An 18100-nucleotide genomic window follows, 5' to 3' on the forward strand; every position below is an offset into this window, starting at 1 on the left:
GTAATCACCAACATATCATATACTAAAATCTTTTCCGAAATACGCTGCACCTTATGGTATAATTATTACTCCAATCGGTTCAGTAGTTTTCGCAGTATAACCGGACAAAAAAACCGGCTCTCCATTTATTAGTATAGATTCACAGAATTTTTTAACAGGAGCTTTGTTTGGGCATTTTTGCTGAAATTTCAAAATTTGGTCAAACAAAGCTTCTCTTAAAAAATTCTGTGAAAATCAAATAAATCGTGACACACCAAAATATCTCAGAAAATGTCTCATACACAGCTCCTGTTAGAAGCGGAACTCAAAATTCCAGTTTTAAAAGGTTGCTTTCGGAGATTGAATTTTGATGCACCCTATTGTTTATAAAAAAAGTTCACCTGAATCAAGAAAATTTTCCTTAATAATTTTTTTTTCTGTATAACTTAAAACAATTATCTTTCTAGGTAACTAAAAAAAAAAGAAATTAACTTAATTCAAGAAAAAAATTTTCAAAAATAATTTGTTTCAAGAGTGTAAAACTTTAAAATAATTTCCATACCTCAAAAATTTCCCTTTCATATGAAATAAATTTTTTTCCAGCGCCCATAAACAAAAAAAAAATTTCCAAATTACACCTGTAACTCTGAATGAAGCGTAACAAAACAATAACTTACCCTGAACGGAAAAAATAATCAGCATAAAGTTTCCCACGTGTCATTCTCTGTATAATCGTAGTACGTGGGGGATGTATACAAGTAGAACGCGCCCCGTTGCACAACGTGGGGTGTTGCGACGAATCGGTTGCAAGTTCTGCCGTTGATGCCAGTGTAGTCTGCAGCAACATCAACAGCAGACCCCGCGCTGTGCAATACCGCCCCCGGGAAAGCGCGTAGGTGGTGGTGATGATGATGATGGTACCGTTGGTGCTGGTGCTGGTGCCGGTGCTGGTCTAGTACACTAGTAGTCGGTGGTGGTGGTCTTTACCACCTTCCCCCTTGGCTCACTCTTTAAAGTAAGCCCGGTGCCAGTGGAAGTGGAAGTCGCGATAATAGTGGGGCCGACACGAGAATAGAGGATCGAGGCTACCACCGACAACCACAGCGGCAAGGGTGTGGAACAGAACGCACTCTCTGGCTCAGGTAGTGATGCTCTGGTGCTTCCAACTGGTTTTCCATCGCATCGTTGCAGTTATCCTCCGTCCTCGTCCTCAAATTCGGTCAACTCTCTCGACTCTTTCCTGCTTCCCATTTCCCATTTCCCGGTGGTGGTGTCCTCCGTGCTCCAGGAGGAGGAAGAGGAGGCGAGGGAGAGTCAGCACCCATCGCACAGATGAGAGTAGGGAGCACAAACCCAGTCGCTGTCGGTGGTAGTGCATAAAATAGCATTGAAGGCACCAAGAGGGCGCAATTGTCCGACCGGTGCATAACCGCTCTGAGGGAATCGGAGGGCGCCGCCGCAAGGGGTTCCGACCCAGTGGAGGTGGTCGACATAAAATCTCGCGCACATGCATCATCCACTCATTGGGGAGGATGTACTCGCTCTGTGTACTGCTGCGTACTAATATTAGAGTTATCACCACCACACTCGTTGACGACAAACACCCTCGTACTATCGCACTTAGTTGAATCCTTCCTCAGTCGCGGCCCGCGAATCACCGCGATCACTGCTCCGAGTGCATTCTCTTATTCAGTGGTTATTATTTTACTAAAGACACTTTTTTATTTTTTTTTTTTGACAATGTACTTTCTTGAGTGATCGGTGAACTTTTAGAAGCTTTAAGCTCTCAATCGTGGACTCTAGTGAACGTTTTTATATTGTCAAAAAATATATATTTATTTATCAACAAGACTTAAGCAGACTGGCTCCTGAAGACATCTAATCTGGTCATCAGAAAGCTCTCGGCCCAATCTTCGGGCCACCAAGATTTTCATGTTCACTAATTTTTATAAATCAGGTAACAACCAGGCCGATGCATGTGGCTCGGTTTTTTATTAAATTATTTTTTATTCCACTGGATTGTTTCAATAAAAAAATAAGTAAATTTTTTTTTCTTTAAAGAAAAATTCGCCATGAAGATATTTGATATTTAAACGGTTGTTTGCTGTAAAAAAATCGAAATTTTTTTATTTTGCTGAACGGTAAAAGCTGTCACGGTTATTGATAATGTCAAAGGATTTGCTTTTTTGTACTTTATTTTTACGTTCGACAGAGCTTTTGTACTTGTACTTTCAGTCAATAACTTGAGAGATAAAAAGTATAAAATAAAACTCTATAGTTACTAAAATAATAATAATAATAATAATAATAATAATAATAATAATAATAATAATAATAATAATAATAATAATAATAATAATAATAATAATAATAATAATAATAATAATAATAATAATAATAATAATAATAATAATAGAGATGTACCTTTTAAAAATAAAAACAAAATAAAATAAAAGTCGACAACTGAAGATCAACCTGAAGACATCCTGAAGATTTAACGATATGTATTGAATTTGGTAGCATTTATCAGCTGTGAGCCGAAAGTTATTTCTATCGATTACCGCTGAATGCGCAGCTTTCCCACTGCACTTAAAAATCAACGGTCAAGGTCGGATCCACGTGTCCTAGATCCCATTCAAAACTCGAAACAATTATCATTATTTATTAAATAAATTAAAAATATATATTTTCTCTCAGGATAAATTATAAAATTATTTAAATGCTAAAAATTGGCAAAATTTTAGGATAAGTTTTGATAAGAAAAAAAAGCGTGGTATCGCAATTAAAATCCCGGGTGATAACTCCGGAATTTATAATCTCTTTGTGGTTTTAAATAAAATCGATCGAGCCCTTTTTTATCCGGTATTATATTTTTATAAAACAATCTATCAAAGAAAACAGAGTGACAAAAATAGCAATACCACGGTTAATTTACTCAGTGCTTTGAACTGACCAATTAACTATTTTTCCATTATTTTTTGCGGCAAAGACAATCATTTGAATCAATACTCACTAAATAAAGTATAGTAACGATTAACAAAAAAAAAAAAAGGTTACGATCAAAAGCTTTGTAAAATCTCAACTCAGTGAACAGATTTGTATCCATAAACACAGAAGTATCCAGGTAACATAACAACACATAAACGAATCAAGTATCGGGTGCAAGTGCTAGAGACTAAAATTAATTTTGTCGAGAACAAACCGATCATGTTCGCTAATTATCATTTGTTAATGTTCAACCAAGCGAGCACTTTAGGTCTCTGTGCATTGAACCAATTGTATCTGTTAATCCTCACATTAAATCTCTCACCCTCTTCGCTCGGGCTCTTTCCACTTCTCCCGTTCTCGCCCTCTATCAAAACCGGGTACTCTCAATAATACCTCCCTTCTGTGTTCTCTGCAGCATACACATATGATTTGATATGATATGATACCAGCCAAGCTCTTTAAACTCTACATATGATATACATACTTATACTACTAGCTATATTCCATCGCAAACTCGGTATTAAACACTCGAGGCATTATTCCTCGGAAAATTTCATACATCGAATAACGTTTGATTGCAAGCGATCATACATCAACATTTATATTCAGTTGCTTCAACTTTATTACATTCTCCGATTTATGTGCTAATTTAAATAGGGTCTATGTACTCGCTTGCTTTTATACGCACATATTTGTTCATAACTCTTTTGTATAAAAAAATAATAGTGATAATAATTTCTAAAACAAAAACGCATTCATCCATTGTCGCAAAATTCAATTAAACGTTCTATTTTATCACTCTAGTTTTTATTGAACCCTTTATTATATTTTAATATCATTTTATTTCATGTCATACATCATCTTTGATTAAAATATCGCATCACACATAAAATAATTCATCGGTTATTAAATTTATCGCCGCATTGATGTATGCCTCGTCGGATTTATAAATAGTTATTGACCGGCGCGGTTTTATCAATGCTTTTGTTCTATTGATTTGCTTATAGCGATGAGTATCATATTATTGTTATTGTCATTATTGTTGTTGTTGTTTTCTAAGCCTGAACATTAAAATTTTTTTTAATTTTATTCATCCTGTCGTCGGTATTATTATGATAACGAGCAATTACTTACGCAGGATTTGTCAATATAAATTTTGCTTATTTTATTTCATTTAAATACCTGCCTTGATCATGAAAATTGGTTGTTTTTTTTTATTTTTGCGATAACCTGGAACCTGTAAGAGAGAAAATATATGTTAATCAAATAAATTGGTAATTGTAATTAGTAATTATTGAGTGAGCGGCAATTGAATATAATTACATTTATTTAAACTAGTTTATAAGGCTTTGCTTCATTTTAAATAACGACACATAAATGTTGATGAGATATTGAAAATGTCGCATATAGAGGCCTTATGAATTAGTTAATTGATCGATAGGGTCAAATAAATAAGTATCAACCGTTTTGAGGCTATTTTATTCGATCACTGTTTTATAATTTATACGCGGTAGTATTTTCTCGGATAAATATTTCGCTTATTTACAAAAAAAAAAAAAAAAATAAACAAGGAAGAAAATCACGGAAATTAAAATATTTTTTTTCTTGTTGTTAAAATAGTATATTACACATCTAGGGCAGTAAAATAAGAAATGTCTCAGATCACATGTAATTGTTGTCCGAGGCGAAGCCGAGGTCAATAAACATGTGATCTGAGGCTTTCTTATTTACTGCCCGTGGTGTGTATACTATTTTTCTCCTCGACGGAGGCGGAAAGCGGCATTTTCGTTTAGCGCAGCGGGAGGAAAATTGACGCTTTCCGCCCGGAGGTGAGAAAAAGATATTTTTATCATACCTGGATCGAAAGTTCGTATTTCGATTCTATTTTGAGCGAGGAAAGTGCTACATTGCCTTCCGACTAAATAAATAAATAAATTAGTGCGCATGCTTCAAATTTTCGGCAAATACCTAAATTCACGTTTCTTTTAAATGTCAAAATATACATTATAATGCAGATTAACCTCAAAATGATTTATTTTGCAATAAAATTAATAGTGCAAAGGAAAATTTAATACATTAATTTTCAGCTTCTCGATTGATATGTATATATGAAAATGCATGTTGGTACTCAAATGAAAGCTCTTGATGTAACATCGGGATGAGTTTATATCCTGAAAAATGTCAATAGTTAATAAAATACAGTGCAATTTAACAAAAGTTATTATTTAATAAAGCAAAACTTTATTTATTTATAGTTCATAAGTCACGACAGTCACATAGTGACTGCAAGGTTGCTAGTTTATATAAAATCAGTAATTTAATGCAGTAATTTAATTAATTCAATTAATAGTGAACAATATTAATTATTAATTACTAATGATAAATAAATTTGAATAATTAAATAAATTAGAAACTATAAGGTAAAAGCCCCAATTATTGACGGGGGTCTAAATATTGACACCCTAAATTATTTTTAAATATATTAAATTATCTGTAATAAGGCACTGATAGAAGGATTTATTTGTATCAAAAAATATTTGTTAATAATTAACAAATCATTTATTAGAGACCAATATTTAGTATCAAATAAATATTTCTTAGTATTTAAAATGATTTGTTTGTATTTAATAAATCTGATATTCATTTATTAAATATTAATAAATCTTTTTGAATACTAAGAAATATTTGTTAAGGACTAAAAAGTGATCTCTAATAAATGATTTGTTAAATATTAACAAATATTTTTAACTATAAACAAATCCTTCTATCAGTGGAATAACGATCAAATAAATTTTTATTAAATTCTAATTAATTAAAAAATTGAAAAAAATCACATTCAGTTCAAAATATTAAATATTAATTATTAAAAAAAAATAAAGTTAGCACCAGTTCATCAAATCAGCTTAGGGGGCGTCCATTAATTACGTGATGTGTTCTAGGGGGGGAGTGGATCATGCTAAATCTTACTAAATCTCACTTAGGGGGAAGGGGGGGATCTTAACAAATATCACGTAATTTTTTCTCTAGCAGAAAACAGTGTAAAATTGCGTGAAAAAGTATTTCTATAATAAAATATGGCCAAATTTGACACAATAGTGTTTGTCGTATTCGTCTGAACCCTGCAGAGCAGCAAAGTAGCGCTCTATTGTTTAATTTGATTATTGATCGATAGGATTCACTAATTTTTTAGGTATAGATTTCTTTAGAAATCTATCGGTGGTAGCCGGTCTCATGTCGTAATTTTAATACAATTTTGTTATAATATGTTTAATTATCTTCAATTTAAACTATTGTTCGTCGACTTTTAATACTTTTTTCAATTTATTTCGTAGTTGAGAAAATTCAAAAAAAATCAATAATAAATTAAATTTTAGCTTTTATCATCAAATGACTTTTATATGTAAAAAATCCTATTTTTTAGGTAGATGTCTTTAAATATCTATTTGCTGTAGTCAGTCTCATATCGTTATTTGCAAAAATATAATAAAAAATAAATTTTAGGACATTACGGCATTTTAATAACGTGTTTTTTTCAATATTCAAACAAGAAATCTACCTATCCATGTCGGGTGTAGCCGAATGGCACTTTTTTTCTCAATAGTCCAACCCGTTTACAGCCAAAACATAAATTTTGAATAATCTCGCGTGAGATTAGGGGAGGGGGGAGGGAGTTGAGGAAAATCTTACGAAATCTTATCAAGGGGGGAGGGGGGGTTAAAAAATTCTCAAAAATGCCTCACGTAATTTATGGACGCCCCCTTACGAGCGTCTATTTTCTTAACAACTTTGATTAGAAAAGCATTTTTTTTAACTGCCGAGTTTAAATTAATTTTTTCATGTAATTATATGATCTATTTTTTTTTTTAATTAACAATATATGAAATATTTATAAAATTAAATAATCGAAATTAATTGTATGCTTTATGATATTTAAATAATGGGAGTCAATAACTAGTTCATAATTTTTATGGTGAATCCCATATTGACAGCCAGTCGACAGCGCTATGACGCCTTTTTAAGTATAAAATACGTTATATACGCGATTATATTCAAGGCTTTTAACTGTCAAATAACTCGGCGTGTTTTAGTGTTAAATAAGTTTTTAAATAAATTGCTATATTTTTCATAATAATTATTCATTCATAGAAATTATTATTAATTAACTTTAATAATATTGATTACTTTATATCAAGTTTTTGATAAATAACAATATAACCAAATGATTCGACGCATGTGCAGTAGGGGCGTCAATAATTGGGGTTACGGTACGTCAATAATTAGATCAATCAGTTTTTTAACCCGTCAATAATTGGTGTATCCAGATCATATATTTAATTATTTAAAATTAATTAGTAAATATCACTGATTATCATTTTAAAAAAAGAAATTGATTAGTTAAAACATTACTGAAGACATTACCACAAACAAAATTCATCGATATTTATATTTGATTGCTTAAAAAAAATGAAATCATAACTTTGTCTCTTATAGCGTCAATAATTGGGGCTTTTACCTTATTTAGAATTTAAAAATATTTTTCGATTTGATTTTTCTTCTTGAATTAATTTTTGGAACTGTTTAATTGGTAAAAGTGAAAATACTTTTTGTGTAGACTGAACGTTGATTTTCTAATAATTTCCACCATAATTTTGAATTATTGTGGCCGCTGATCGCCGAAAAGAATGACCACTGTAGGTTTCTGAAAGTTCTAGCTGCAAAAACTCAGCAACTATCTTCGGCACTTCAGCGATTTTTCTTTTTCCAATAACTTGGGACTTACATTGGCCCATATTATAAGTCACAAAAAAATGTTGGTCATTAAAGTCTTTTAGCCGCAAAGAAATATACTTGTGAATGATATCGTACTATCCTTGATCGATAAAATCAGACTCCAAATATCAGGATAACCTGTAATAAAAATTTTAAAAATTCTACAAACTTTATTTATTATATTAAATTGTAAATAATAATTCAAAAAATTGTACAAACTTTATTTATTATATTAAATTGTAAATATGTACTTACTTTATTCGCTAAGTTAGTCAAATCATCAGCTTGATTGAGAAAATCTTTCACTTGACTTAAAGTTAACACTCCAACTTTTTTAGGCTGGTAACTCATTTTGATTTTATTACAAAAATATTTTATTACAGCATTTAATTGAAATTAATTAATAAATAACATTAATGACAAATCCCTGAATAAAAAAAACGTATTGAGACAAAGAAAAAAGTATTGGATTGATTAAAAAACCAATACTTTTCATTACTTTTTTCTTTGTCTCAATACTGTTTCTTAATCAAGGATAGTAACGATAAACAAACTTATCACAGTCAAAAATATTGTGTAAAATCAACACAATTTCTGTGTTAAATACGGTCAACACAAAATTAGTGTTAAAATTCAACGCACTTTGTGTTGTTTTAACACACAAGTGTGTTAAATTTTAACACTTATTTTGTGTTGACCGTATTTAACACAATATTTTTTACACAATATCTATAGATAGTTATAGAAATTAAGGATTATTTATCTTGTCGCAGTTGCATTGATTCTTATAAATCGTCAAGTGTCCAATAGTACAATTTTCGATTTTTACGAATGAAGAATTTACTGTCATGGAGTCTACTTCATCATTTTTTAATTTTTCTGTCACAGATGGTTTTGAGTCAGCCTGAAATTTTTTAAGTTTTTTGAAGCGTTCAGCACAAGCTGTTTTGCGAATTTCATTCAACTTTCTTTTCTGAGTTGAATCCACTTTTGGAACTGATTTATGCTCAGATGTATTAATAATTTCTGTAGATTTTGGAACAGGATCATCAGTTTCAGTAATCGCAGATGGATTTCAATTTTTATTACTATCAAAATTATCATCCAAATGAGCTTCAAAAAAAAGATCATCATCGGAATCAGGCTTTAAGAAATTTTCTACGGGCATACCATCATCATTCAAGTTTGTTTTTGGATTGTTTTGATTGGCAGTGGAGGTAGATGGAGCTTCGTTGGTGATAGTAGCAGATGGAACTTGACAATTGGAAGTAGAACTAGGTGAAATTTCTTGGTGAGAAGAAATTATTTGTTGGTAGATTTGTCGTCGGTTTGCTAAAGAATGTTCAATATAACCTTCTGCTACAGTACTGGATCACCATTCACCCAACTGTTTTACTGCTGTTAAATTTGCACCAGAATTTGCCAGTAACGTTGCCGCTGTACACCGAAAACAATGACCGGTGTAGGCTTCCAGATGTTCTAGCTCCAAATACTCGGCACTTCGCTTATTTTATTTTTCCCGATAATTTGGCGCTTACCTTTTCCCGAATGATAAGAAAAGAAAAAACGTCTACTATCAAAATCATCTGGCCGCAAAGAAATATATTTCTTTACATGACCGTAGTATTCTATTCCAATAACAAAATTACGAGGGTAGCAATTTTTGTTGTCGTTGATTGTAACTATCATTTGACTTCCAGTATCTTCAACATCCTGAATATTCAGATTACATATTTCACTGGTTCTGAGTGCGCCCAAGACTCCAAATGTCAAGATAACCTGTAAATAATAATTGTTAATATTAATTTAAAAAATTGCATGTATTTTATATATTATAGTTAATTGTACATATTTTATTTACTTTATTAGCTAGATTATTCAAATCATCAGACTTATTGAGAAATTTGTTCACTTGACTTAATGTCAGAACACGAGCCTTTTTAGAGTGGTACCCTTTGGCACAATTTTTGATGAAAACTTTTAAATTATGATAGTTATTGATATCAATCCCATTTCTTAGATTTAAAGTAGTTCTCAGTATGGACCATCGGCTCCACAACGTTGGCGGCTTCAAAGTCTTCGATAGTTCGTGAAAATAAACTAACAACACATTTTCATTGAAAGAATCGGTTTTCTTTTTTCTTTGCCACAATAAAAATTCTTGATAACACAAGTTATACCGAGCTTTTGATTTTTCGGGCAACAAATTATTGCTAATTTATTTTGCCGCTTCATCCAAATTTTTTATTATTTCTTCTTCACTCAATTCAGCTCTCGATTCATCAGAACTCATTTTATTTAAATACTTTATTAAGTTTCACGAATTTACACTCTGGTTGTAATTGCAAATGTAAGTTTATATTATCGCGATCGGCTAATATGTTTGCAAATTTTTATAAATAAATAAATAAACAACTTAATGCCTAGTTACGTAGTCAAGAAAACTAAACATCAAATTTAAGAAATCGAAGCATGCGCACTAATGATAACTAACCTGATTCAACATCTAACTTTATTATTTAGATTTTAATCGAACTTTCGATCCTGGTCTGATAAAAAATCGTATACGCACCACGGGAGGATAGTAGGACATCTCAACCCGCGCTTTTGTCACCCTCGCCTTCGGCTCGGGTGACAATATTGCGCGGGTTGAAATGTCTTACTTTCCTCCCTAGGTGCGTAATATACTATTACTTAAGACCTTACGACTTTTTTTTTAATAAGGCTTAAAAAATTTGTTTTAAATCAAAAAAAGTAACTTTTTCAAAAGAAACTTATATTTACCGTAAAAAAAACTTTTATTATATTTGAAAAAATTTTTACTTGTTGAAATTCATTCAAAAAATAAAGATTTTTGTGAAATAAAGTTTTAAAAGTAAAAAAAAAATTACAAAATTAATAAATAAAGGGTCATGTTAGATTTTTGGACTTAAAAATTGTAAAAAAAATATTAAAAGATTTTTTAATTAATAATGTAAAATTTGTTTCTAGTTTTTTAATAGAAAAAATGAATTATTTTTTACTCAAAAGTTGAATTATAATAAAAAACAGTTAAATTTTTATTAAAATATCTGACAAAACTAAATTACACTTGAATTAAAAAAAATTATATTTAATTTTGAAAAGTATTAATAAAAATTTCAAAAAATTAAATAGAAATTAAAGAAAAAATAAGAATTCCTTGAGAAAATACAGTTTAAATTAATTAAAAGCTTTTGAAATTTAATGCTTGTAATTATTTGTGGTAAATTAGCTAAGCTTGAATTTAATTAAGCTGTCTGATAAACTGGAAATAAATTAACGATTAAACTAAAAACAAATTTAAAACCTTTCAACTTAAAACAGAAAAAAAAGTCTTGCGCTCGTTAAATGTTTTACAAAACTTTAGAAGAAAATAAAAAATTTTTTATAAAAAAATCTGAAAACTTCACAGTAAAAAATTTTTCATCAAATTTAACACAAAAATTTGTGTTGATGACTTTTTTTACACAATTTGTGTTGAATCAACATACTAAAATGTTAAATTCTACATAAACATTTTTACACTTTACCCAATGACGAAAAATTTTTTACTGTGTTTTATGTAAATTTATTAACATAAATAAAATTTATAAAGCGTAATTATATAAAATTGCCGCTAGAATAAAAAACAATTATTTTAGAGTTAAAACAGTGAAAAATGATTGAAAATTGGGACTTTAAGCCTCTATAAAGATGGAAGTAATAATAATAATTGATTATTATTACTGTAAAAAATTTACGAAGAAGAAAAGATAGGCAAAAGTAGCCAGAGAAAAGCATAACAGTCTGAGTAAAAAAAATCGATAGTGTTGTGACTGGGCACGTGGCGTTTGAACTTCCCGCGTGAATTCGCCGGCGAACCAGGAGCTAGCGATTAATAGTAGGGCCACTACACAGAACCTAAATCCTCAGAGTAATATTTCTATCAATCGATGTATATAGATATACAACAGTAGCACTAGACTGTACAAAATGATACAGTGAAAGTAAACGAGTAGTTGATCATTACCGCCATAACTCGCGACGGCAGATGCACGAAGGTCAGGACGTATTTTAAAAATAAGGCCGTAGGCACTGTGTGGCATTACATTATTATTGTATTGGTGGTATGGCAGCAGTGGACGTTTAAGGGTCGTGTGGCGTTGTTGTAATGGCAAAAAGTTTGCAAAAGGTGAGTAGTCTACGTCCATAACAACATTTCATTATTTTTCACAAAATAAATTACGCCCATCCTAAATAACTATTTATCGCCCTCGAGATATCCAACTCTCACGCGACAGTTACCTAAAACAAAAAAATAACCTCCGTAAATAAATAAATCGTAATATATTAAATAAAATAAAATAAAACAGCAATCGAGTTGAAGAAAAAAAAATTAAAATCTCCAGTTGCCGTAATTGTGTCTCGTGTTCTTCACAATGGCGCCTAAGCATCGCGAATATTGACATTCTCAAAAACATTAGGTTTTTTTTTTTTTTTTTTTTTTTTCAACTTTTTACAGTTATTTTAATCGTCCATCTCCAGGTACACATTTATAATAAATATATTTTTTTTTAATATCGGATAATCGTGTCCATGTTAAGGATATCTGTTACGGCCTTTAAATAATCGACGTAGGTTATGCGAATAGATGTTTTTAAATAGAATAGTAGTGTCTCGTGAACCCTGAAGGGTTTTACAGTTATACTGCAATGTGGCACATTTGCAGAAGCGTAGAGAACGTTGTGTTGGTCTAGGTGTCGTGTAATAACTAACTAAATACTCTACAGCTGGATCATTTGTGTTTTAAATAAAAATTATTATTATTTTTTTTTTTTATTTTTTTCATTTGTGATCAAAAAATTAAATTGTTTTAATTAATAAAAAAAAAAATAGTTATTTAAATAGAAAAAAAAAAAATAATTAAAATTCGAGTGAAGTTTAACGCGGGTGCAGATATATATGTATGATTGAATATATAAATATATAGATATATATAAATATAAATATATATCTGTCTATATATAAGTACTTACATGTATGTATATGGATAGGTAGATATATATGTGCATATATATAGATAGATAGATAGATAGATATATATATATGTATATAAATAAGTAAAGTGTTTATTTTATTATTAGCAAGTGCTGAGTTGATTTGGTTGTAGGGTCGGGATTGGAGATAGACAAGATGGACCAGCAGTATTGCCTACGGTGGAACAATCATCCAGCGAATTTAACGGACGTATTAAGTTCTCTGTTGGCTCGAGAAGCTCTATGTGATGTTACATTAGCGTGTGTTGGTGAAACGTTCAAGGCACATCAGACAATACTTTCGGCATGTAGCCCGTACTTTGAAAATATATTCCTGCAAAACACCCATCCGCACCCGATAATATTCCTCAAGGATGTCAATGACACGGAGATGAAAGCCCTTTTGCATTTTATGTACAAGGGCGAAGTTAATGTTAGTCAGCATCTGCTGCCCATGTTCTTAAAAACGGCAGAGGCGTTACAGATACGTGGACTCACTGATAATAGTGTAAATAATAAGAACAACGACGACAAAAGCTCGTCCCCAGAGCCTGACCAAACGCAGACAAGCGCTAGGCATGCAGACTCACCTAACCTACAACCACATCCTGAGAAGAGGAAAAGAAAAGTATCGGGAACTAATTATGATGTCTCGATGACTGGTGGACCTCCTAGTGAACGTTTCTTATCTGATTCTCAGGTAATTATTTTATTTTTATTTTTATTTTTATATGATACTAAAGTCACCAGACGTTTGACAATTTTTATAAAAAATTTCCACTTGTAATTTTTTAATTTAAATATTTCATAGTAATTTAATTTTTATAAAATTAAAAAAAAAATTAAGTCACCAGACATTTGACAATTTTTATAAAAAATAATTCTTAAAAAATTTTCACTTATAATTTTTTAATTTAAATATTTCATAGTAATTTAATTTTTATAAAAGTTGAAAAAAAAAAATTAACAATGTCTGTTAACTTCAGTATCATTATTTATACTCCAAATTAAAAAAAAAATAACTGTCAGATAAAAAAATTTTTTTTTCAAACTCTTTAATGAAATTTATTACATAATTCAATTAATGTCTATTTAAATATCAATGAATTATTTTAAATTATTATTATAATTATTACCATGAAATGACTTTTTGTTGTTTTATTATTCCAAGTGTCATTAAATTAATTTATGACAAAAGCTCAATTTAATAAATTACTTTCTGACTAATTATCGTTAAAAATAACCAAGGGCGTTACGAAAGCAAGTCTAAAATATTATATTTAATTGTAATCAGTGAGACAAGTAATTATTATTTAAGTACTAAAATCATTAAAAAAAAAATACCGTCAAGTACGCAGTATTTCTTCCGTAACAGATAAACGATTGAAAATAAATTTAAAATTCAATGCAGGTGTGAAATGTTTTCCATGAATAAAATTAAAAATTGAATGGTACTAATAATAATAATAATAATAATAATAATAATAATAATAATAATAATAATAAAATAACTAAAAAATTAATAATGACGCACTAAGTTAGTACACTTGATACCGCTTATAAGACAGCATTAATTGCAGTATAATTATTTAAAATATCATATTTTATTTATAATCTCTAAAACCCTATAACACATCTGTTATTTAATTAGTCTCATAACAAGATAATTAATCTTTTTACACGTTATTATATTGTGTTCTCATTAAATTCTCTCAACAGTAATTAGTTAAATAGAAAAAAAAAGCTAGAATTTAATTACACATATTGAAAGTATTTTTTTATTTTTTAATTTAACGTTTTAAATGACAAATAATATTTGTATTTTATTAGATTAAAGATAGCCAGAATTTGACGATGTCCTTACGAACCGAAAACTTTCTCCAGGTCCTAGGTATTTTATTTGACCTAGATCTCAGCTAGGATACTTTGTATGTTGAGTCACATGGTTATTTTAAAAAAGTCTTAAGCCTTTTTTTTAGATTTTTAAAACGTGGGTCCCTTTCTCTGGCAAATATTTAGCACAGGAGTATAGAAGCTAAATTTCTCTCTCGCTCCTTTAGATTTTGCGTGAATGCCGCACTTGTATACAGGATAATTATTTTTATTCCGGTATATATCAAGTTGTAATACTTGGTGTCCTTGAAAAAATAGCGAGACAATGTTACTATACTCTACTCTTTATCATTCATGCATACACACACGTATATTTATTTTATATTGTCTAGCTTTTCCGGAATCGTATTTACTATTTTTTTTTTTTCGTTAAAAAACTCAATTTAACAAAAGAAAAATGAAAAAAATAAAATAATTTTTTTACTTACTATTCTTTACAAAGTATTAAACGTACGTATGATATATGTGTATATTTGATTACTCAGCTTTTCAAATAATCATTTAATACGTCCTTGTAAATGGGACCAAGTTATTTTTTTTATCATAAATTTTTTTTACCAGCTGTAACTGTCCTTAAATATTTTATTTTAAATACATTTATACTGCTCTAGTTATTTTACTACAATTTTTTACTTGAATTATAAATTAATCATTTTTAAAATATCTATTGATTTATTTCTTAATAGTTCAATAATTAAAGTCAATTGGAGTAAATTTTTATACCTTAAAAAATTTTTCTTCTCTCTTATTGAAATAAAAAATAATTTTACATAAATTAAAATTTAAAAATGAAAAATAAAAATTCAACTACATATATTAATTCAAAAAATTTGAATATTAAATTTCTACATTGTCAAAAAAAAATAATACTCTATTTTACATGTAAAAAAAAAAATCTGATTTCAATAAGCTGAAAAAAATTTTATAAAAAATAAAAATTCTGTTAGTTTAAAATAAATAAAATTTTGAATGATAACTCAGTACTGAAAAAATATCAGTAATAAAATACTCGTACTTGTTTAGTAGTTTAAAAATAAAAAAAAAAACACACCAACTAACGATAAATGTTATCTTTATTATTTGCAGGCATCGTCTCAATGTAGTTACAAATCAAGTCCTACAGTGATTCCAAAGTCAAACAATACACTGGGCGGTGATTTAGAAGATGGAAGCCGAGCAATATCACCGTCATCTCAGGCACAAACAACAATCAAGCAGGAACTCGATCACCACATGCCTGACTTCCACGACAACATTTCTCTACCCGTGAGTGCCAATCCAGCTCTTACGTTATCTCTTAACATTTTCAATCTTTTCTTTTTCCGGAAGCTTGTTAATTTAAATTATTCTGCGCATGCTGTTTTCCTCATTCCCATTTTTATCCTTACTATTATTATTACTACCATTATTGTTATTAATAAAGTCTTCCAAGTGCTACCGTACTCGCTAGGTTTGCTAATAAAATACTCGTCAATAAAAAAAAAATAATATAAATGTTAAACTCAGTCATCGACGCATGACGTGATTGTGTAAGCATTCGAAAAGGTTGTGCTACTACGCCCGACCCCGCGACCACTTATTTTTTTTTATTTATTTTTTTGCACATCGCGAATACACATATATCGAATATATTTATATATATATATACAAGAGGTACGAGTGCGAAACTTCTTCATGCATAAATTTATTTTTTATCGTTACGTCTGCTTTTTCGACTGTGTTTGGCCCTGAATATAATTATCATCATTTTGTCATTTGTATTCAATTCATATACTTTTATTATTATTATTATTATTATTATTATTATTATTATTATTATTATTACTTATATTAAAATATATAGATTTAATCCAGCGCAAAAATTTTTGGTCACATGGGAAGGAAGGGATTGAAAAAAAAAAAAAAAAAAATTGGCTCTAAAAATAAAGCGATGAGATTAAAATCCATAGATGTGTGTTATTAAAGCACATATCCTTTCCTTCTCTGTTGACAGACAAATGTGGAGTGGTTTCACCAAAGAGCCGGTGCGCAGAGAGACGAAACTGGAGTCGTGGAAAATGTAAATAATGTGGATGATCAATTGGCCATGTCAGTCTCTTATCAAATGTCTCGCGATAGGAAACTGATATCTGGATGTGGCTCTCTGTCAGTGATTGACACTCCCGCGTCATCATCTCGGCAAATCGCTTCACCTGACACTTATACCGGGGAAACTCTTGATAGGCCAATGGCCAGTATGATTAACACTAGTCTTACTGACTCGTATAATTCGCTTGAAATCGCTAACAAAAATATTTATGCCCCCAGTAGCAATAATACTAATTTAAAAACTACCTTTTTAGCGTTCAGTGTTAATGAAAGTGCGAGACCGAGCACAAATATTAATACGCGACAAGGTATATCTGTTATACAATCGACCTTGTGCAGTAATATGACTAGTGATCATCATAATCATAGTCATGCTCACAATCAGCGTCCGGGCGGTCTGCATGCCGCGAGAAAACTCGGTAAATTCAAACCAACTTGGCTGGATAGTTATCCGTGGTTGAAGTACGACTCGGTTAATAATTTAATGTACTGCAAGTTTTGTAGAAAATGGAGTGACACTATGCCGGAACTACGGACCTCCTTTGCCGCGGGAAACGGAAATTTTAGGCTAGAAATAGTCAACCATCACGATAAATGCAAAGCTCACTATTTGTGTATGGCCAAAGATAATCACACCAAGGGTGCTAGAGTTTGAGTCGGGGGTAGAGGTCGAGACCAAGTGGCTCTACTTTTATTTTCCAGTTGAAAAACCGGGTTCGAGGGTGCTTTGGTGACAGCAACAAGAGCCTTTTAAAATCACTTAAATGTTAACCGATTACCTCGTTTGTTTTTTATTGTTATTTTAATTGTTCTTGTTTTACTCGGTGATAAAGACTCAGTTATGTAGTTTTAAGATTTTTATGCATTTTATTTTTTTACTAATTACTCTTTTGTGATTCACTTTGATGTTTGTGATAAACGAGGCTCGTGTTGATTAATTTTTATTATAGCAAGTTATACAAATTCAATTTAAATTGAAAGATATTTTTCAAAAATTTATTATTTATTGTGTGACAATAAAAAAAAAAACATGTTATTAAAAGGCAATAATGTCTTAAATTTTATTTTTTATTATATTTTTGCAAATAATGATATGAGATCAACTACAACAAATAGATATTCGAAGACATCTACCTAAAAAATAGGATTTGTTATAGATGAAAGTCATTTGATGATAAAAGTTAAAAATTTTTTATTTTTGATTTTTTTTAAATTTTCCAAACTCCGAAAAAAATTGAAAAAAGTATCAAAAGGTGACGAATAATAGCTCAAATTGAAGATAATTATGTGAATTTTAACATAAATTTGATAAATTCAAGCTATATTTTACGGCTTAAAAATTATTT

The 18100-nt window shown here is 30.0% G+C and overlaps 1 protein-coding gene across 11 annotated transcripts in view; it reads left to right on the top strand.

Annotated features, from left to right (window-relative positions):
* Nucleotides 1–1452: 1452 nt before the first annotated feature.
* Nucleotides 1453–18100, top strand: part of LOC123265976 (sex determination protein fruitless) — a 40119-nt gene continuing 23471 nt past the window's right edge. Inside the window, exons 1-4 of one of the 11 annotated variants that reach the window (XM_044729984.1) lie at nucleotides 2385–2587; nucleotides 11400–11929; nucleotides 12882–13473; nucleotides 15753–15932. In XM_044729984.1, the coding sequence (XP_044585919.1) occupies nucleotides 12931–13473; nucleotides 15753–15932 (723 nt within the window). In that variant the 5' untranslated portion in view covers nucleotides 2385–2587; nucleotides 11400–11929; nucleotides 12882–12930. The other 10 variants (XM_044729981.1, XM_044729983.1, XM_044729979.1 and 7 more) reach the window with 10 other exon arrangements.

Source organism: Cotesia glomerata, linkage group LG5 (genome assembly GCF_020080835.1).
Source record: "Cotesia glomerata isolate CgM1 linkage group LG5, MPM_Cglom_v2.3, whole genome shotgun sequence".
NCBI classification, from domain to species: Eukaryota; Metazoa; Arthropoda; class Insecta; order Hymenoptera; family Braconidae; genus Cotesia; species Cotesia glomerata.